The sequence below is a fragment of the Hetaerina americana genome, unplaced genomic scaffold, assembly GCF_022747635.1.
Source record: "Hetaerina americana unplaced genomic scaffold, ioHetAmer1.1.p SCAF_7, whole genome shotgun sequence".
Lineage (NCBI taxonomy): Eukaryota > Metazoa > Arthropoda > Insecta > Odonata > Calopterygidae > Hetaerina > Hetaerina americana.
The window spans coordinates 21,922,273-21,944,448 of record NW_027287316.1 but is presented as its reverse complement, the minus strand read 5'-3'; the positions used below and the strand labels follow the sequence as shown (position 1 = coordinate 21,944,448).

The following is a 22,176-nucleotide window of genomic DNA, read 5'->3' as shown; positions in this document are numbered from 1 at the left end:
ATATTTATTAATTTGTTTGTCTCCCCGCTGGTACCAATTGTCATTGAAATCACAATTATTTTTTTATTGATAGTTATATATAAAAATGAATATTGTTGAAAATTTGGTTTACAACGATACATTAATTAATGTTGTATTAAAATGTACAGTTTTGATCCGAACATAGTTGAATGAGTGTTAAAAATGAATTTAAATCATTGCAAATTTTTTTATTTTTAGAAACCTATCCTCCGGATTCCCCGTGCGACGGCAATGGTAAATGTAGCGCCGATCTTCACACGGTCTGCGATTCGACTTCAAAGACGTGCAAATGTGATAAATGGTTTACCAACAAAGATGGAACCTGCATTCAGGGTGAGTTCCCAATAAATGAAAGTATTTCTGACCCCGAAAAAATGCGATTTAGCAATTTGCATATCATTACGTGGATAGATATATAACACATGTTTAACGAAAGATGATATACTAACATTGTTCACGGTTAAAAACGTGTAAATTATTGAAAATATTTCTGTATCCAAATTAGGTAATTTAGCAAAATGCATATCAATACCGGGAGAGATATATTATAACTTTTATTCAACGAAAAATTATGAACTAAGATTCATAGCATTCAAAAATGTGTAAAATATTAAACTAATGAGTGAACTTATGACTGATATAGTATTTTTCCGCAAATTTAATTTTTCAATTTTCCTATTTAACTGAATAATATTCTGGGTAATAGAGGGGAGAATGTTAGGCAAACGAGGAAAGGGCAGGATCAGGATAGGGATGTTGTACGGGATGAAGGGAGGAAGGAAGTACTCAGAGATGAAGAGGAACCTGATGTAAAGTTAGTTGCTGGATTGCGTTTTTTTTGTTAGGAGTCACAAAATATTTATTTGGTAGTTATGTCTATCCAAAAACCTATCTTAAACGGTAGATTACCTTATAATAACCCAATGTTAACAACTCATTTTTTTAGGAGGCAATCAGTAAAAAAACTATTGAATTATTCTACAACGAAGTCGTCAATATTTATTGAATAAATGCAAACCATTAAGTGCGCTTACTATTTAGATTAATTAAAAAACAATATTTTACGAGTTACTTTTGAAAACTACGTTAAGTATTATTACCGCTAGTTTTGAATACGAAAAACTGAATCGCGTAGGGTCACCATATTTACTCAATAAGGAAAAGGGACAATGCTTTCAAAAGTACTTCATCTTCAGAAGTACATTGTAAACTCCATTAGGCTGAAAAAACATTTACACAAATCAGGAAAAATGTGGATATAAAGGCGTTTTTCAATGAAGAGAACGTCTTATTGATGTGACTCCAAAATAAAAATACTATTATTCAGTTTTGGCGTCCATGGAAATGCTAAGCATTTTGCATCCTATCGGAAAAATAAGTCTTAATTATCTTCTTCTGATCCCTTGTTGCATTCGTCCGTTTATTACTATTACAATGAATAGAGAATACATAATTTACCTATAAATTCCTTTCCATTAATGCATGTAAAGAACAGGTTAAAATACAAAATATTTTTTAATGATGTGATTAGATATATCGCTCTCATAAGCTTTGATAATGTTAGAAACAATTACTAAATGAAAAAATCTTTGCCAATCTGGCTCAAATTGAGTATGTTAGACAAACTCTTGCAAAAGATTGTGCTTCAGGTACTTTTCAAGTATAAAACTTAAATTTATCGTTGTTGCACAGAATATTCAGAACATTCCATTCCTAATCAATGCATAATTTCATACCATTATTTCTTTTATTTTTATTAATACCTTTAACTAGCCTTAGTGTTGTTAAAAATTTACTATAAGCATTAAAATTCACCTATCCATTCGTCTACCTAAAGGTATGTCGAAAGCAACTATTGGTTGCATTCGATTAATTATTTGACGATATTTTTTACAAACTATATTCAAATACCATTCAACAGATACCTTTCTTAGTCACTTAGCATTTTCCATGGATACCTACGTCTTTTGTGGTTCCCAAGCCAATTGTTAGTGATGGTAACTCCGTGTCTCGGAGAGAACTTAATGCTTTTTCCCACGGTCATTCATCTACATGTGTTTCCCTTCTCTTTCTCTCATTTCATATTCTTTAATTTTTCTGTTATCAGCCTAGTCCTAACATTACAAGTCCCTATTCTAACTCATTCGGTCTTCTTCTTCTGGGTCTTCCGTGCTTTTGTTATCGGTTTCGTATTTCAATGATTTCGTGAAATGAAGACCGCGGAATCCTTGCCTCTCCCACTGCCGGGCACGATATATGGCCGATTGAGACGAGTCCGTAGTTGCCAGGACTCTTATTCCTCTTTACTGTTCATTACATAATTTACTTTGAGGTAGAATCGATTCCTTTGGGTAAATGTTTATGACAAAGTGAAATTGATTGAAATCCGTACAATATTATGTATTGTTCAAAAATATAATGAATTTCACAATCTTTTATACAGATATAGATGACTTGGAGATAGAAATTTATTGGTTGGTTATATTTTTTTATTTCTAGTTTCTGGCCCTCCCGGATCCCCGTGCTCCAGCGAAGGCACATGCGACAATGCAATGCATACGGAGTGCGACTCATCGACAAATACTTGCAAATGTGCCGATTGGTACATAGCTGAGGAAGATAGTTGCGTCCAATGTGAGTTTTCATCAAATGAAATTAAATGGCAATAAAAACATGCTAAGTGAAGCGTATTTGACATGAATATTGGGGTTGACATTGATAACAAATGTGCCAGTGCAGAACAACTATGATACAATGGAATACTTCCAAATATTTGGCGTCAAATTGACTAAGCCTAAATGACAAACATTCTACTTTCTCATTCATTAATACCTACGTATTTGGGGAAATAATTGGATACATTAAATCGAATACATTTGAAATAACTGGTCCACATATCATAAACTTTGAAAAAATATTAGCACGGATTCTATACTGCCGTATCAATGATATTCATGTTTACAGTACTGAAAAGCTTCGCAAACGTCAAACTGAAAAATGAAATATATTACATTTAGCCAATTTTACATCCTCTCTCCTGTTAATTAAAATTTAAATAAAAACATTACCACATTAATGCATAGACATTGATACCAGTTCTAGTGTTTTATATTTCTTGTTTGTTTAATGTAAATTAATGCTGTTATCCCACCCTGGACTACAACCTTGACGTGGTGGAAGGGCTTGTGCGTTCCGACGACCCCTAGAGCTGTGCTGGCGGGAGTAATGATAAGTGCTCCTGGTATGGTCACCCATTCCCGATAGGTCGAAGATTAGGAGCCAAACGAAAGGTAATACACGCAGCGTCTGTTCCTCAGTGAAGCGGCCGCAAAGGCGTCTGACCCCAGTGGGGTTGCTATTGAGTGTTGGCATCACATTAAAAACACTATTCAGGAAGGCAACGGGAGACAACCTAAACATTATTGCCAAGACATTTATTATGGACAGTATAGTGAATATAAGTCCTGTCAACTGTGGGACTCAGCCCAATCGGCTGTGTCGTGACCGGGAGCGGAAGAGGCAAGGCTTCCGCGGTCGTCTTCTCACGAAATCCTTGCGAAGGGAAAGCGACTGTAGCAGCAAAGAATATGACCGAATAATTTCGAATGGGAACTTGGAATGTAAGAACGATGTTCATGACAGGATAATTAGAGAATATAAGGTGAGAGATTGAGAAGGGAGATAGAGAAGTTTTAGGTTTGTGTGAAAGTAATGGAAGGAAATCGATAATTACTGGAGTGATAGAAAGAGAGTAATATTCAGTGGAGGGAAGGAGATCCATCGAATGGTGGCGATTAATTTAAAGAAAAGGGTAGGAACAAGCGTACTAAACAGAGCAAGCTAGTGGCAAGCAAGACTAACGAATTTTGTAGTGACAGGGATCCCCAACTAACTGTGAAGTAAAATAAAAGTGGACCGAGGAAACCATTGGTCAAATGGGTCCAAAAATTAAAAAAAAATAGTAGTCACTACAAAAAAAAGCGATGCGACACTGCTAGATCAGAAGACCGATAGATTTATGTTGGCAGAAGTAAAAGCGGAACCAACGAACTTCGTCATTGTTCAGGTATACACGCTACCAAACAATCATAAGAAGGCAGAAATCGATAGGGTACACGATCAGTTGGAGGACATCATGGCGTACGTTCCTGCAGGGAAACATTTGATAGTGATGGGGGATTGGAATGCGACGGCAGGCGATGGAAGAGATGTTGATGAGGTGGGGGACTATGGTTTTGGTACGAGGAATGACCGCGGAGAGAAAGAAATGGAGACAGGAGACAGGGGTTAAACATAACAAGCATGGAGGTTTAGAGAGGTATCAATTTGAATTTATTATGATTAGGCGCATATTTAGGAACAGCGTCATAAATTCATACAGTTTCCCAGGACCGCATGCGGTCTCGGATCACAACGTCGTAGTTAAAAAGATTAAACGGGAAATACGGTTTAGAAAATAGAATATGGAAGTATTAACAGGAACGACAAAAAAGGATTATAAGCAGGCTTTAGAGAAAATTATGGATGAGGACAGGGAGCTGGGTACTAAAGAGGAAAAAATCTGAAAATTCAAACAGGGATATCGAAAGCCGCAGTAGAACTATAGGAACTGCAAATAGGAAAAGGACAATGAATTCGTGGATTTCGGACGAGATGAGAACGAACGAAAGGAGGGAGATAGACGGGAGAAGGAAATGGAAGAATGTAAGGACAGAGTTAGGAGGAAGTATCAAGATCTACATAATGAAATGAACCGGTTAATATTTTCTAAAACAGCGTGGTAGAAGACGCAGATGGAGTATCTGGAAAGTTTTGAGATGAAGACTGACATTGGAGAGCTATACGTAAAGGTTAAAACCCTGTCAAGAGTTAAGACGGCAAAATATTTGCAAACAATCATAGATTAGGCAAGAAAAATATTATTTGAAACAGAATCGATCCAAGATTGATAAAAGGAACTTAGGGTGGAACTGTATGGTGAATAACTTAGGCCAACGAGATTAAACATGCATGAAGAGGAAGTAGAAAGAGAACATGACGATAATAGCTTAGGCCCAGGCTGACTTGATGGAAAAATAAAAAAGGCATTACGGAAACTGAATTCAAATTAGCCCTTGGGTGTGGACGAAAATCTAGCGTAACTACTGAACGTTTAGGGAAATGTGGAAGGAAGAATTTTTACGGTATAAGGATGGAATTTGGCCGGTAGACTTCGTCAGATCAGTGCTAGTTCCTAAACCAAAAACAAGGAATGGCAGCCATATTTGAGTACTACCGACAATAAATTCAGCCGAGCACACAGTAATGAGATCTCTAAGAGAGAGGAACATAGAATGCAATCAGGATTTATATGTCTTTTCCGTAGATCGTCGTTGGAGTTTACATACTAGAGCAAGTGGAAACGTTTACCAAAGTTGGAAGTGTTCTGGACCAAAATGGTCAAAGTAGTAGGTACGGGTATAAGTTGAAAAATTTCGTCAGGCAGAGAAGCTTTTACAAGGAGGAGGATATTGAGGAGAGGGAATGATGATGTTGAAAAAAGGCTCATCAATTGAGCATGATTTTGAATAGTGGGGAAAATTGATCATTGAAGCTGGATGATATGCGTAGATTGAGGGCCTTCGAAATGCGGGTAAAGGTGAAAAGAATAATTTGGCCTGAAAAGGAAACAAATGTTTTATTTTTTTTATTTTAGATTTACGTTGCAATTAGGCGATTTTCCTGGTGGCAATGGTCAAGTTTGGTCGAAGATAACTCTTACAACGAAAATTACATACATACACGCACTATCAAAACACATAAGAGACAAAATATTCTTCCATACAATAACACTTCCACATCGCATACAAACAAACTACCACATCACATACAAAAAGCCGTCCACAACACATACAAACAATATTTTAATAACTACAATGAAGTTTATTACCCAGTGGCCGCTATACATTTATACTTAAAACTTCTAAAACTGGATGGAAAGGGCTCAAACAAACCTCCAGGCAGCTGGTTCCAATCAATTATAGTTCTATTTAAAAAAGAGTATTTTTTCTCATTTGTTTTTTGCATCCTTATTTTTATTTTGAAACTATGGTCGTTTTTTCCCTTAAAGTTAGGCTTTTCTATCCCTTGCTATAAATCTTCCCACACTTCGTCCTTTTTAACAATTCTATACATCGCGCCTAACCTACTCCTTTTTCTTCTATTTTTCAAACTCTCCCATTTCAGTACATCTAACATTTCTGTGACACTATCTGTTCTTTTGTACCTTCCGAGGACATATCTTGCTGCCTTTATTTGAACTTTTTCTCTCTTTTTAATATGTCCCACCTCATATGGATCCCATACTATGGAGGAGTATTCTAGGATAGGGATAACTAGTACCTTATATGCTTTTTCTTTTTGTGGCTACGCTACTTCCTTTTAAATTTCTCATTACCCAACGCAATACTTTAAATGCCTTCCATGTTAAATTATCTACTTGGACTCCCCACCCAAGATCCCTAGTGAAATAAATGCCTAAATATTTGCATTGACTGGTACATGGGATTCTTTCTCCAGAGAGGGTGTAAATGAGGAAGTGCTAGGCATAGTGGGGATTGGAGAGGATTGTTGGGATAAATCATTAGGAGAAAGAAAAAATGGATGCATAGCATACCAAGTTTCCCATATTTTGGTACTATGTATTTATTTTGCCTTTTGAACTAGTCCTGGTATTTTTATAAACTTACATTTATTGTTTTTATTGGTAATTTACTGGTAAGGTGGACACAAACTACTCAATTCTCTTGTCTCGCCTAACAAAACACAATTCAACATCCTATTATACAGCAAGGCCCAATTCATCCCTATATACTACCTTCCTCCCTTCATTTTGTCTAACATTCCTATCCTCTTCCTGACCTTCCCTCCTTAACCTAACAATGTCCCCTAATTCAAAGTCTTCAAAATCCACTGCCGATCAATATGCTTTTCATCCATTTTTCCTGCCTCCTTATGATTTCTCACAATAATCCTTTCTCTCCCCTAACTGGTAGATAACTCATAATAAGAAAATACCTCAACAGTATTATCCAATCAATACAATACATTATTCAGAGGGTTTTTAATGGAAACATTTGATTAGGGACTTGAACATATCACTGCCAATCAATACGCCCTTCATCCACTTTTCCTGCCTCCATAGGATTGCTCCCAACAAACCCCTCTCTTCGCCCACCATATTAAATACTTCCTCATTTGTTTTCTCTTGGTCCATTTCACCTCCATTCTTCTCCACACAAACATTTCAAAAGCCTCCAGTCTACGTCCATCCTCCTGTTTCAATGGCCACGTTTCCGCGCCGTGCATAGCTACGCTTCATATCAAAGTTTTTACGAGTCTTTTCTTAACATCGTTACTCAACGTCCCCATCATCAACTCCCTCCTCCTTGTGAAAGCCTCTTTTCCTAGCACAATTCATCTCCTTACGTCCTTACTACTTTGACCGTGTTGGTCCAAAACACTACCGAGATACGTAAACTGTTCTACCTGCTCAAGTTTTTGCCCTCCTATTTTAATGTTAAGCTTGGCCTTTTTCTTTCTGGAAAATTGCATGATCTTTGTTTTATTTATATTGATTCTCATCCATATATCTGTCGCAATGTATTTCCAATTCACTCAGCAATGCCTACAACCCCTTGGCTGACTGACAAACTAAAGCTTGGTCACCAGCAAACCTAACTGATTTTACGAATTCCCCACCGACTTTCACTCCTACCTCCAGGTCTTCCCATGCCTCTTTAATCATTTCCTCCACATATAGGTTGAACAGCAACGGTGATAATGGGCAATCCTGCCTTACATCTTTTCCTAACACTGCCCATCCGGACTCCCCGTTCCCCACTCGCACCTGAGCAGTCTGAGACATGTACAGGTGCGGATTAGCCTCCTTTCCCTCCAATCTATTCCTATTTTCTGCAATATATTCATAAGTTTTTCCCAATTCACTCTATCAAAGCTTTTCAAAATCTACAAAACAGGCAAATTCTTCCTGATTGTATTATATATTCCTCTTGATTAGTAATCACATTAATGCAATGGCATCACACGTACCTCTCCCCTTCCTAAACCCAAACTGATCATCCCCTAAGTAATCGTTGGCCCCACTTTCTATCCTTTTGTTAATGATCCTGAGAACAACTTTGGCTGCGTGGGATATAAAACTTATTGTCCTGTAGTCCTCACATGATGTAGCCTTTACCTTTTTCAAAATAGGAAATGACACTGATCTCAGTCTTCCGGCCAGATTCCCTCCTCATAGACACTACGAAACAATCCATATAGCCTATTCCTCCCATATTTTCCTAAACCTTTCAGTAGTTCCGCTGGAATGTTATCCACCCCCACGGCCTTATTTAGATTCATCTCTCTTACTGCCCTTCCTACCTTATCCTCGAGTATGCCTGGACCTAAGGTTTTTCGAAATCTACGAAACAGGCAAATACTTCCTACTGGTCTAAGTTCTTTGCTATACAGTTCTTCTATATATTCCTTCCATCTCTCTTGGATCTTTCCTGTGACAACTATTTTCTTACCCGCCTTATCTCTAACTGCTATCGTTGATCTCCCTTTCTTACTTCCGGATAAAGATATAACTTTGCTATACAGCGCACCAATTTCACCCGCCCTCTGCAAACTTTTCATATCCTCACACTGGGTCTTCCACCATGCTTGCCTTGCTTTATTTGTTGCCCGCTTCAATTTATTGTTTAACTCTTTGTACTTCATTTTGCCTAACTCTGTGTTAACATTCTTCCATTTTCTCCTCTCAACCATCCTTGTAATCATCTCATCCGTGATCCATGGTTTCCTAGTCCTTTTCGCGTTAATGGTTCCAATTGTGTGTGTTGCATCTTTAGATAACTCTTTCTTGATACATTCCCAATTTTCTTCGATGGCACGGAGGTCTTTACCATTGTCCATGATTTCCTCAACAGTCTGTTGGTACTCCTTCCTTTTCAATCCATTAAATGCTTCTACGTTCCATTTCCTAACCCGCCACCCCTGCCTTATCTTTTTGAAATGGACGCTACATTTCATAGCAACTAAATTGTGGTCAGAGTCCGCATCCACTCCCAGGAAGCTGTGGGAATTTATCACACTTTTCCTAAACCTGTTTCTAACCAGAATATAATCTAGCTCATACCTTTCTGAGTCACCTGAGATTTTCCATGTTTACCTGCGCCTTTTGTGGTGTCCAAACCAAGTGTTGGTGATGACTAACCCCTGTCTCCTGCAGAACTCAACTGCTTTCTCCCCACGGTAATTCCTCGTACCTAAACTGTAGTCCCCGACCTCGTCACCATCTCTTCCTTCGCCTACCGTCGCATTCCAATCCCCCATCACTATCAAATGTTTCCCTGCAGGAACACACGCGATTATGTCCTCTAACTGGTTGTATATCAATCAACCCCTTCTTCTTTATGGTTACTTGGTGGCACATATACCTGAATAATAACCAAGTTCGTCGGTTCTGCTTTTATCTCCACTAGTAGTATTCTATCCGTTACCTGCTCTATGTTGACTACGCTTCTTTCTCCCTCTTCATTTAATACTATGGCAACCCCTCATTGGCTCTCGTCCCCACCGCTGTATATTATTCTATACTTATCACTCCAGTAATCCCCGCTATCTTTCCATCTCACCTCGCATAGACCTAAAATATCTATTTTTCCCCTTTCCATCTCTCTCTTAACATTCTCCAATTTCCCTGTCCTCATTATTGTCCTAATATTCCACGTTCCTATTCTAACTAATGTGGTCTTCTTCTTCTTCGTCTTCCGTCCTGGTGCTGCTGGTTTTCCCTTGCAAGGGTTTCGTGTGATGACGACCGCGGAAGCCTTGCCTCCCCCGCTGCCGGGCACGACACACGGCCGATTGGGCCGAGATCTGTAGTTGCCAGGACTCATATTCCCTATATTGTCCACCCTTATATTCTTGGAAATAATAATTGAGGTGGTTTCCCGTTGCCTTCCTCAATAGTGTTTTTAACGTGACACCATCACTCACTGGCCGCCCCACTGGGGTCAGACGCCATTGCAGCCGCCTCACTGAGGAACAGACGCTGCGTGGACTACCTTTTGTCTGACTCCTAACCTTCGACCTATCTGGCATGGGTGACCCTACCAGGAGTAATTAATATTATTCCCGCCACCACAACTTTAGGGATCATCAGAACGCACAAGCCCTTCCACCACGTCGAGGTAATAGTCCATGGGAGGGAATTGACATATTGCATGATAAAAGATATTGCTGAATAAGCTGAGCTTTTATGTTACAGCAATTTCTGCATATTTGGCTTCCATGCTTCACCATCAGATTTCTCCCAACAGATTTCTTTTGTGCACCTAATTGCATGGCATAAAAATTACATTTAAAAGACTAAAAATAATTCAGATTCATTTTACAATATATTTATTAACCATTTAGAAATGAATGTAACCTATATTATCAACTCAATATCAAGAAATAATTTGCACGATTCACCGAGAGAATGTGGTAAATTTGAGGGAGGGCAGTAACATTGCAGCCAATGGCAAAAATTCATAGATGTAGCCTGGCGTTCTTGAACGCATATTAATAAATATAAAAGTGAAAACTTTTATTTTTAATTTGCTATTCCCTGGCTATCCTAAATGAATTATGAATTTGGTTTCTACCTAAATTCTGTTATTTTCAATTTTCTAGTCCCTGGTTTCCCAGGGTCTGACTGCTCAACTGATAACAAATGCAGCGAAGGCCTACACACAGAATGTGATGACACAACGAAAAAGTGCAGATGTACTCATGAATATTACTACAATGGAATCTCATGTGTTGAAAGTGAGTCACCAAAATAATGAGTTTAATTCCTAAGAAGGTTTTTCACAATTTCTGCAAATGTAATATAAGTGCTCCATGTATTCCAGCCAGCATCAAGAGATATCATCTAACCTTAGGATCCAATCCATTTTAAAAAATTTTTAAGATACAAGTTTCTACATTACTAAGGAGAGTATCTATTCTAATATTCCAGGACTATACATGTTTTACGTTAATTAAAGCTTAAAAAGAAATCATATGTTGGTATAAAGTTAATCTCATATCCATTCATTTGGTAGTCATTAGAATGACCAATTATACTAACAATCAATGGCAATATTAAGAATAGATCTCATTACTTCATTTCCATGTATCCATACCATATTCACCTTCATCATTTATCTCATTTTCTCCTTTTTCTCCAAGCTGATGTCATGGAAGCCCTCAAGTTGATTGTATCCTCACTTAGCAATGGGGATATTCGGGCCCGGAGAAATAACCTATCACTACCTAAGTCCTCCCTTATATTTCTTTCACAGCATTGGATAAGGCATGTGTCATCAAGTCCCACCCCTTTGTCAACCCACTTGGATTCATCAGAATTCTTCATTTTATTTCCATAAAACCCACGCCATCCTCCGCCAAAAGGTCCTAAAAAGTGGAAAACTTCTACATATGACTCCATTAAAAGTCACTGTTGAGGCGTCTCCCACAGTTTCTTTGGAATTTATGCTGATGACTTTTCTCCAACATTTTGAGTATGAGAACCTTCCTATGCATTGAAAATCTATTTCCATCTTTTTCATCGTAGATTAAATTAATATATTTAATTTCCATCATGAATTGGTCATCCTAAATTTAATATTAACATTTTTACATTGACTAATGAATTATATAAGTCATAATTTTAAGCATTGTCTGTGTTTCTAGGAAAACAAATCAACCACAATTATTAGGCTGACTTGTAGGGGTTGGTACCTGATTACATGACCCAAAAATTATATTTAAGAAAATAGGCTCTTTAATAATAAATAATCATGCTCTTTTCCACAACATATCCATTGACCATTACCAACAGTAAGACAACAAATATCTTCAACTAAAACTTAAGAAAATTAATTTTGAAAGATTCATGGGCACAATTAGGTAAATTTTTAGGGAATGAAGTATCATCACTACCAATTGTGAAAAGTAATAAATGTTAACTAGAATTGAGCCAGAATTATTTGGCTTACCTTAGAGATCTTCATGATATAATAATATCTAAACACATATTTTTAATGAACTAGTCCCTGGTTACCCTGGGTCTGACTGCTCAACTGATGGCAAATGCAGCCAAGACCTACACACTGAATGTGACGACACAACGAAAAAGTGCAGATGTTCTGATGAATATTACTACAATGGAGACTCTTGTGTTGAAAGTTAGTTTGTTTTTAATTTATACATGATTTCGTATTACATATTTAATTATATATGCTTTACATTTATTTTATACGCCGAACAGAAGCATTTAGCTGGTGCATCAAAATTTTCATTGCCGAATTTGATAACCAATTCTGTTTGAATAATGCTACCAATAATTGAAGCAAAATTCCCTTTTGAGATGGTAAACTCATCTTGTTGTATTTTTCATTATCATAATTGATTTGTTTTGTTTAGGTGAAATTCAGAACCTGTTCTGCCTTCTTGTAAAAGACAACAGACGTATTTGTTCACCATGCATGACTGAAACTTTTTCTTTTGTATATTTTTCCCTTCAATGTTATTTTCTCCATTCCAATCCATACCAGCTAATTGAAAACCTACCATGTACTCTTATTCTCATGCGGCAATGATGTAGTTCCCAAGTTATAGGAAACTGGAATCTATGCATTATATTTCTCAATGGTCTTATCTTTACAGATCTAAATTATATTCTCATCATTAATACAGACTAGCTTGTATTAGTTAACTTACCCAAAAAAGTACTACATTTCATATTTCAAATACGAACCCCATTATTTGCAAAAAAACACTTTTTAAAAAGCTTCTCTGTTCTACTTCTTTTAATGCATTACTTCTAATCAATATGGCTATTATATCATCCCTATGTAAATTATGTAAACATTAAATTGGTTAGCTTTTATTGGAATTCTACTAGTTAAGAGACGTTGTTTTGGATATAGACTATCGAACGATCCAATGATATATTCATTGCCTCCACTATCATAATATTAATTTTTATGTTAGAGTAGCCACTGATTTTATTTTCATAAATCAAAAAAGACAAAGAGATAATAAAACATTCTTATGGTGTTCAGAGATAAATAATTTTGGGAGATTCATAAAGAGTTGTAGATAATTTTTGGGGTGGAGGCATTATGTTTGTCAATTCTAGAAAATAAAAAAAATCGAGTCAGCCTTGAATCAATCTCAGACGATTAAATAAAACACAATAACAATATGCCAAAATTTCATCACTACCTTAATACCATTATTTTCAATTTTCTAGTCCCTGGTTTCCCAGGATTTGACTGCTCAACCGATAACAAATGCAGTGAAATTCAACACACAGAATGTGATGGTACAACCAAAAAGTGCAGATGTGTTGATGAATATTACTACAATGGAAACTTATGTGTGCAAAGTGAGTTATGAAAATTTCAAATTCTAAGAAAGTTTTGCACATGTTGAACACATGTAACATAAATGATCCATGTATTCCTGCGTGATTCACCTGCATCAAGAGATACCATTACAATTTAGGAGCTAATCCTAATATAAAATTTTCCAAGATGCAAGTTTCCACATAACCAAGGAGAGCATCATTCTTGATCTTCCAGGACTAATAATCTTGTATGTTAATTTAAGCATAAACCCAAAGCAATTGCTGAAATAGACTTAATCACATTATTTGTGCATGTGGGAGACATTAGCATGACCAAGCTCCCTTGCCGTCTCCTATATCTTACATTTACACCATAACATGAGGTGAGTGTTACTAACTGCCAACTCTTTGTAAACCAATTAGGAACTATCAAATTTTTTCATTTTATATCCATAAAACTGTATAATATAGCCTTCCTATTTCTTGAAAATCTCAACACCTAAGTTTTTACCATTACCCATCTCATATTTATCATACCATAATTAATATTAGTCATTATCTTAACCATTGTCTGTATCAGTAATTAACACATGATCATTACAAATATAAGACTAGCTTCAAGAGTTCACCACCTAATTAAATGACATAAAAGTGATTCTTAAAAAAATATAAATGATTCTTACTCATATTAAAATAATTATTTTATATGTTTCAATGAGAGAATGAAATATGCTTTGTGGAAGGACGACAAATCATTCTGCCAATTGCCAAGAAAAATTCTGTAAATAATAATTTTTTTCATTGCCCAGAATTAAATTAGAACTATATGACTTATTTTTTGGTAGGATGATTAACATCATACGACAAACCTTTAGCTAAGCTTTTAATTTTATTTTTTATATTTCAGTCCCTGGTTTCCCTGGAACCAACTGCATAACCAAATGCAGTGAAAGTCTGAACACAGTATGTGACAACACGACCAAAAAATGCAGATGTGTTGATGGATATTACTATGATGGAATGTTATGTGTGGAAAGTGAGTTTATAATTGAAATATATACTCTAGTAATACAGTAAATAGCGAGTAAACATAGATCAACTGAATGATAGATTATTATTAGAAGAAATAAAAGTCAAGCCAACGAATTATGCTGTCCTTTTCTGCATGCCAGCAATCAATCAAAGGGATGAAGATGTTGACAGGACTTACAATTAATAGAAGAAAATGATGGGAAGGGGACCTGGAAAGAAACCTTGGAGAGTGATGTGGGATTGGAAGGCAATGGTAGGAACATGAAGGAACTGATGGTAGTAAGGAGATACCAGTGGGAAGAAAGCAATAGACTTCCCCAGGGAACAGGGATGTTCAGGGATTAAGGAATAAATATGTTACAATTTATAATGAATGAGCAAAGATTTAGGGATAATATGATTCATACCCACATGCTTGTATAATTATGAATACACTTATGCTTAAGTATTAAATGTATTTGAACAATAACTGATGTGGGAAAATAGTTGGGCTAGAAAAGCATGGTAGAAGACCAATTGTGAGGATATTAAATACAAAGTATGGATTCAGAAGCTAAAGCAGGTGGAACAGTTTACATATCTTGGAAGCATCTAAGACCAAAATGGGGGCATAAGAAAAAAATTGCATCAAGCAAAGAGGCTTTCACAAGGGGTAGTGCCTTGATGAGAGAGATGCGTAAGAAAAGACTTTAAAACTTTGATATTAAGAATGGTTTTTGATAGAGTGGAAAAAGGTTGTTAAAAGAAAATTGTAGTAGTTAGGAGACCTTAGAAGAGGTGGGTTGAAGAATGTGAGAAAGGCTGACTGAAATCAGGAGAAAGATAAACAAATGAGGAAATGCTAGGCATGGTGGGGAAGGAAAGGGAGTTGTTGGGAGAAGTCCAAAAGAGGCAGGAAGGATGTATGCACAACAATTTGATTGGCAATGGAATGTTGAAAACTGTAATAGAGGGAAGGTCGCTGGGGAAACGAGGAAAGGGAGAGAATGTGATATGCATGTCGGATGGAAAAATGAGAGGAAAGAAGTATGTAGAGTTGAAGAAGGATGTATTGTAGTGTCTGATGTCAAACTGTGTTTAGTCAGGAGAGGCTGAAAATGCATGCAAATACTCATTAGCATTGTATAGTCTGAGTCTATTCAAAACTTAACATTACAGGTAGGGTTCTACCAATAATAATAAGTTGTTTGCTATGTCATATATCAATATACATACCATAATTAATTTATTCATTGATCAGAAGCAGTCAGGTGGGAAAAGGCAATCACCTCTTGCTTTGTAGATAAAATGCATTCCACTCCTGAAACTCCTGCACCCAAGTGCCTGCATACTTTTAATTTCTCAAATTAAATTGACAAATCTGAAAAATGATTATTTTAATCTGTCACTAGTCAGAATTATAATCACATGCATGAAATAAATTTCATTAAGTAAATAAAAGTTCCCCTACCATGGGGAACCTACCACAACTTTGATGAGGTGGAAGGTCCTGTGCATTTTGATGACACCTAAAACTCTCCTGGCAGGAAGAATGATAACTGCTCAAGAAAGGGGTTGCTCATTCCAAATAGTGCAAACTACCTTTCATCAGGCTCCTAAACTTTTACTTATCCCTCTGGGAGGCGGCTAGAAAGGCATCTGACCACATTGAGAGATGGTGTCACGTTGAAACACTATTGAGGAATGTAATTAATTAATTATTTTTTTTTAATTTTGATTTAATACTCGTACATAGGGGACACCCTGTGGTTTTTCCCCTTTTTTCATAACAGTTTTTTTTTTCAAATGTCTCTTTGTGCTTAAGTTTTCCTGTTGTCATCTCCCTCCTTGAACTCCCTCCAGTCACCGCCATCCGCTGCCTATCTCCAAACACCGCACTCCCTCAAATCACGGCCCTCCGCTGTCTCCCTCCGGTCTCCGCCCTCCGCCGTCTCCCACTGCTGCCGCCCGCCTGTCGCCGCCCTCCGCTGCCTCCCTCCATTCACTGCCATCCGCTGTCTCCCTCCGGTCTCCACCCTCCGCCGCCGCCCGCCAGGTTTATTGGCTGGCCTGACGATCTCGGCTAGCTCCTTGTGCTTGCAGTGTCTCAGACAGAACAAAATGAGTTTGTTCCACAAGTCGCTTGCCTCTGTCATCTCCAGCTGTAGCCTTACCCTCCATGCTTCGTATATTACACACTCGCTCACTCGGTGTTTGTGTCCTCTTTTAGGCACTCAGCACACAAGCCTGATTCAGCGATCCCTATTTTACTTTTATAACCCTCACACTCCCCGTGACCACTTAGGATTTGTCCGGTATTTTTCGTATACTGCAGTTTAACTGCTTTCCTCGCATTTAGATTTGGAAAGAGTTCGTAGGTGTGGCGGCCTTTATCCGAGCTCACCCATTCCTCATTCCATCTCTCTTCAGAAATGTTTCTGAGAAGTTTCTTTAGTTTCGCAAGCGAGGTGCAATCTTCTGAGGTAATTCTTTGTCCATAATACACAGTCTCACCGGTTGTTTTATAGTCGTCCCTTGCCCGTTTTTCCCCAACAATGTACTTCAGGGGCGGTTCCCCTGCAATAACCGACAGGGCTTCAGTGCTAACGGTGGAGTAGCAGTTTGTGAGGGCTAGCAAGCACGCCCTCTGCGCCTCCTGCAGTTTTCTTTGAACTCTACTGTTTTCGGCCCTGTGGCCCCACACCCTGCTACCATACGTGATTACTGGTTTAACCACACCATTATACACACGACGGAGCGACTGGCTACCAAACATAGTCCTGACATGTCGCCGTATCGCATGGAAGATCTTTTTTACTTTTATTGCCGTGTGGTGGGCGTGAGCCGTGAATGTTAACTTCTCGTCCAAGTATACTCCTAAGTATTTAAAGTAAGGACTTCTTTTAATTTGTTTACCGTCCATCCTGATCGTTGGATTCCTGGCCAGGGCACTCCGGAAGACCACGTATTCTGTTTTCTCCTTGGAAAGAGTCAATTTGTTGGCTCTCGCCCACTCTTCCACGAGTGTCATCGAGGCCAAAGCCTTGCATTCTAACTCCCTTCTGGTGTCTCCACCCACAAGTACTGCCGCATCATCAGCGTACGCCACAATGTCGCATCCGTCTGGAAATGTCTTTCTCAACAGAGAGTTTATAATTAGGTTCCAGACCAGTGGGCCCAGGACTGAGCCCTGGGGACATCCTTTGGTTGACACTTTTCGAACAGCCGTGGTGTTCGTCTGGTAATGCACCGTTCTGTCTTTAAAATAGCTTTTTATTACACGAATTAAATATTTCGGTACCTGTAAGTGTTTCAGTTCTTCTATTGCTGCCGGCCACCAAACTGAATCAAAGGCACCTTTTATATCAATGAAGATACCCACCACATATTTTGAATCATTGTTTACTATAAAATTTTAACTTCCAGGATCGCATCCTCTGCCCCTCTCCCTCTCCTAAACCCAAACTGTCGATCATGGTAGAGGTTATCTACTGCACTTTCTAGTCTATTTTTGAGCATGCGCTCCAGGACCTTGCCAAACTCAGGTAATAAGGTTATGGGGCGAAAAGACCTATGGTCAGATATATCTCTGTCCTTACTTTTAAGTATGGCCTTAAGTAAGCCGATTTTCCATAGCTTAGGAAAGTATCCAAAGAAGAGACAGTCGTTACAGATGCAGATCACTGTTTATGATATCCGACATTTTTTGGATCACAATTCCCGGAATACCATCATCACCCGGCGATTTGTTCCTACCGATTTGGTCGATTGCTACATCCACTTCGCTTAGGGAGAAAGGTTCGATGTACTCAGCAGTACATTCTTCCTCCGACCGCCTCCTTACTACGTGTTGTGCTTCATTGTCCTCCTCGTCGTCATCCGGTAGAAGTGTGTTTAGCATATTTTGCATATGCGTTCGAAGGACTGTTGTGGTTCCACAATCGGTGATGTTTGTTCCAAGGATCACGGGTGTTTTAAGTTTTTCTGAAAATAAGCGGTAAACAAAGCCCCAGCAATTTCCCCCAAGGTTTTCTTGGGAAAATCTGTCCCAGCTGGCCCGTTTAGCTGCAATTATCTCGTATTTATATGTGTTTAGTTTTGCCCTAAATCTCCTTCGGTGAATCTCCCTCTCGTCCTGTCTACTGCGGTCCACCCGCTTTTTAAGGACCCTTAGTTCCTTTTTCATTTTATTTAGGGTCTCATTCCACCACGGAGTCTTGCGTACGTTCCTCTTCATGACTGGAATGCTGCTCTTGATTGCCTTCCTCATACACTTGGTAAGTTCATTTACTCGTTCTTCCAGAGCCTCCTCCCCGGGGATCCAGGGAGATCCGTTCTCAGCTTCTGTTTTGTTTTTGGCATACTCGGAGCAGCATTTCTCCCAGTTTGCTCGTTTAAGAGCAAACCTCGGGGCTAATTCTTTTGTTTTAATTGGTGCGAATATGTCAAACGTTATAAGCTGGTGGTCACTGTTAATTAACCCCTCGTGAACCCGCCAGTTTCTTGCATCTCGGAGGGCGCAGTTGCTGACAATAGACAAGTCGATGTTAGAACTCCCCCTGGGTCCCATGAAGGTCGATGGCTGTCCCGGTTCATTTAGAATGTAGATATCTTGATTTAGGACTAAGTTTTCTATTTCTTTCGGAGCAGCATTTCTCCCAGTTTGCTCGTTTAAGAGCAAACCTCGGGGCTAATTCTTTTGTTTTAATTGGTGCGAATATGTCAAACGTTATAAGCTGGTGGTCACTGTTAATTAACCCCTCGTGAACCCGCCAGTTTCTTGCATCTCGGAGGGCGCAGTTGCTGACAATGGACAAGTCGATGTTAGAACTCCCCCTGGGTCCCATGAAGGTCGATGGCTGTCCCGGTTCATTTAGAATGTAGAGATCTTGATTTAGGACTAAGTTTTCTATTTCTTTCCCACGATCGTCTGTAGCTTTACTAAACCATAGGTAATTTTTAGCATTTGCGTCAACTCCTATTACTATTTTCCTATTCTTAAACGTATCCACTATGGCTGAGATCTGATCGATATACTCCGAGATTTCTTCGTTGGGAGGAAAGTACGCACTAATTACGATCAGGGATTTTCCCCCAGTACATATTTCGGCTACTACTACATGTTCTGTAGTCAGTGACGATATTTCGATAATGTCTAAATCTTGGTTATATACAATTATGGCCGCATATGGTCTATTCCGTTTTGGAGCTGGTAAAATTCTAGTCTGCAGTCCTTGGCCTGGAATTTTCCATAGATCGTTTCTGCCTGGACGGAAACAGTATGGTTCTTGAACCAGTAATAGATCTAGGCCTTTTTCCTCGGAAATGACTCGAACGTCGTCCGTAGCAATCTTGGCATACTGTAAATTGATTTGTCCCGTTTTGATTTCCTTCCTTGATTCTTTATCCATAATCAATTCGTCTTTCGTAGGTTGATAGTTTCCGTTTGTAGGTTGGGCAGTTCGGGTCATCAGCCTGGTGGTTGCAGTTTTCTTCTTTGCTCTGCACGCAATTCACGCATTTCGGTTCCCCCTCATGCTTACAATCCCGATGGCTATGTTCGCCTGCGCAGATGCTACAAGTTTCTTCTTTTCTGCAATCCTTGGACAGATGTCCATGGCCCTGGCACTTGAAACACCGAGTGATACGTACATAATCGCTAACCCGGTAACTTTCGAAGTCGACGTATACCCTGCCGCTGTTATAAAGTACCCTTCTAGCGTCTGCGTCCACCTCCACAACCCAGTTCCGCCTTGGGGAGTCTTTCTTACCAAATGGGAAAACTGCCCTGACCTCGCATCCCTCTGGAAGCCCATTCTGCGATTTTATTGCCTCAATTAACTCCGCATCGCGAACCGAACTACGCACACCAGATATGCACATTCTTGGCTTCCGTTTTTCCGGTACTTTGAGAACCAGTTTGGTTTTCTTAAAGTCCTCCGATTGCTCTATTTTCTTGGCCAGGTCGGGCGAATTAGACTCAATACACACGCCTTTGTTTGCAATTCGCACGAGTCTGTCAACCTTTATTCCCAGCTTTCTGGGATGCACGAATTTGGTCAGTGTGTTCTTGGTATCGTCACTGGTTTCCTCTGTGGAGTCCTCTCCGGGATAGATGAGTACAGAGAAAGTTTTAGCGGGATGAAGCGGGGCCGGAGCACAAGATTCCGATTGAACCACTTTGGCGTAGGACCTCTGTGTGGGTGCTGCTTCGGGGAAGGCGGACCTTAAGCTTTCCTTTACTGTTGCCGATAATTCCCCTTTAATTTCATTGATAACTTCATCCCGGATGCGTAATTCCGTGTACGCACGCTCTACACGTGAAAAGATATTTTTTAGATCTTTTAGTTCATCTAGTATCTTTTTCGCTTTTTTCGAGTTAAGTTTTTCCGAGTCTAGGTTTTTTATTATACTCATAAATGTCGCGTCGAACGCGTCACTGTATTCCGTTTTTCCCCCTTCCTTTGCCATTGCTATCTAAGTCAGTGACATGGGGACGATGTAAAATAAGGACAACACGCAGCGGCCAGAAGGCCTGGGACGCCGGGCAGAAGGCCAATGTTTACCTGGATAACGTTCCGAATATCCTTACGGTATAGTCCACGCACGGAGGACACTAGCCCCAGCGAGCGGGGACGGCCGCGGCTAGGGCGACGGCAAAAGCCGGTTGTTGCCACGTGGCGATCAGTGAGTTTTCACTTAATTCTTTTAATCACTTCTAATGCCAATATTTCCACACGAACAGTACCGTGAGCATAGAAAAAGGATAACGTAATTACAGTAATCGCCAAACCTGGAGAAAACCTTGCAGTTCCGGAGATTCCGGCACTTCCTGTTTCAACCACGTGTCGAAACTCGGTCGACTTTCTTCGATACTCTTCAAATTTTACAAAATAACTGAATTCACAACAACATGTTGCATTTTCAATCCTGGAGCGCTAACACAAAAACTCTCGGAGTTATCAACGGAAAAACGGTTTTAGGGGGGATTTTTTTTCTCCGCCATTTTGTCACACAGGGGGTTCAAACTTGGGTGGGATGGGCTCCAGGGGTACACTAGCACATCCACTTTTTTTTGGGAATTGTTCCTCAAACCACTTCGCCAAAATCACAGTTTGCTAATTTCACAAAATCACGCCACTCGCCGTTCACCGGTGATTCAGCACGAGAGCCGCCGGCCAGGACGCCGGGAGACGCCGGGCAAAAGCAGCGATACCATTGAGGAATGTAAAGGGAAACCACCACATTTATTATTCCCTAGACTATTATGATGGACAGTATGAGGAATATCAGTCTTAGCAACTATGGGACTCAGCCAAATTGACCATGGCCAAATCGGCCAAGTTGTTCCTGGCAGCGGGAGAGGCAAGGATTCCACAGTCGTCATTTCATGAAACCCTTGCAAAGGAAAACAGACTGAAGAAGAAGACTGAGTTAGTTATAACAGGAACTTGGAATGTTTGGACAATTTTGAAGACAGGTAAATTAGAATATATAAAGTGAGAGATGGAAAGAGGAAGCATAGACAATTTAGGTCTATGCAAGGTGAGATGGAAGGATAACAGGGTTTCCTGGAGTGATAGTGATAGAGTAATTTACAATGAAGGAGATGAGAGACAACAAGGGGTTGCAATAATATTAAATAAATAAAAAATCACTTAGTTTAGACACCATAAAAGGTATATAATTACATGGAAAATACCAGGTGAATCAGA

General features: G+C 39.1%; 1 protein-coding gene across 1 annotated transcript in view; it reads left to right on the top strand.

The window, feature by feature from the left end:
• LOC139696566 (cell death abnormality protein 1-like) overlaps positions 1 to 14,666 on the top strand; it is a 45,214-nt gene extending 30,548 nt beyond the window's left edge. Inside the window, exons 7-13 of the mRNA XM_071595370.1 lie at positions 220 to 354; positions 2,521 to 2,655; positions 10,747 to 10,881; positions 12,150 to 12,284; positions 13,355 to 13,489; positions 14,358 to 14,486; positions 14,623 to 14,666. Of these exons, the coding sequence (XP_071451471.1) occupies positions 220 to 354; positions 2,521 to 2,655; positions 10,747 to 10,881; positions 12,150 to 12,284; positions 13,355 to 13,489; positions 14,358 to 14,486; positions 14,623 to 14,666 (848 nt within the window). The remainder of the gene's footprint in view (positions 1 to 219; positions 355 to 2,520; positions 2,656 to 10,746; positions 10,882 to 12,149; positions 12,285 to 13,354; positions 13,490 to 14,357; positions 14,487 to 14,622) is intronic.
• The last annotated feature ends 7,510 nt before the right edge of the window (positions 14,667 to 22,176 follow it).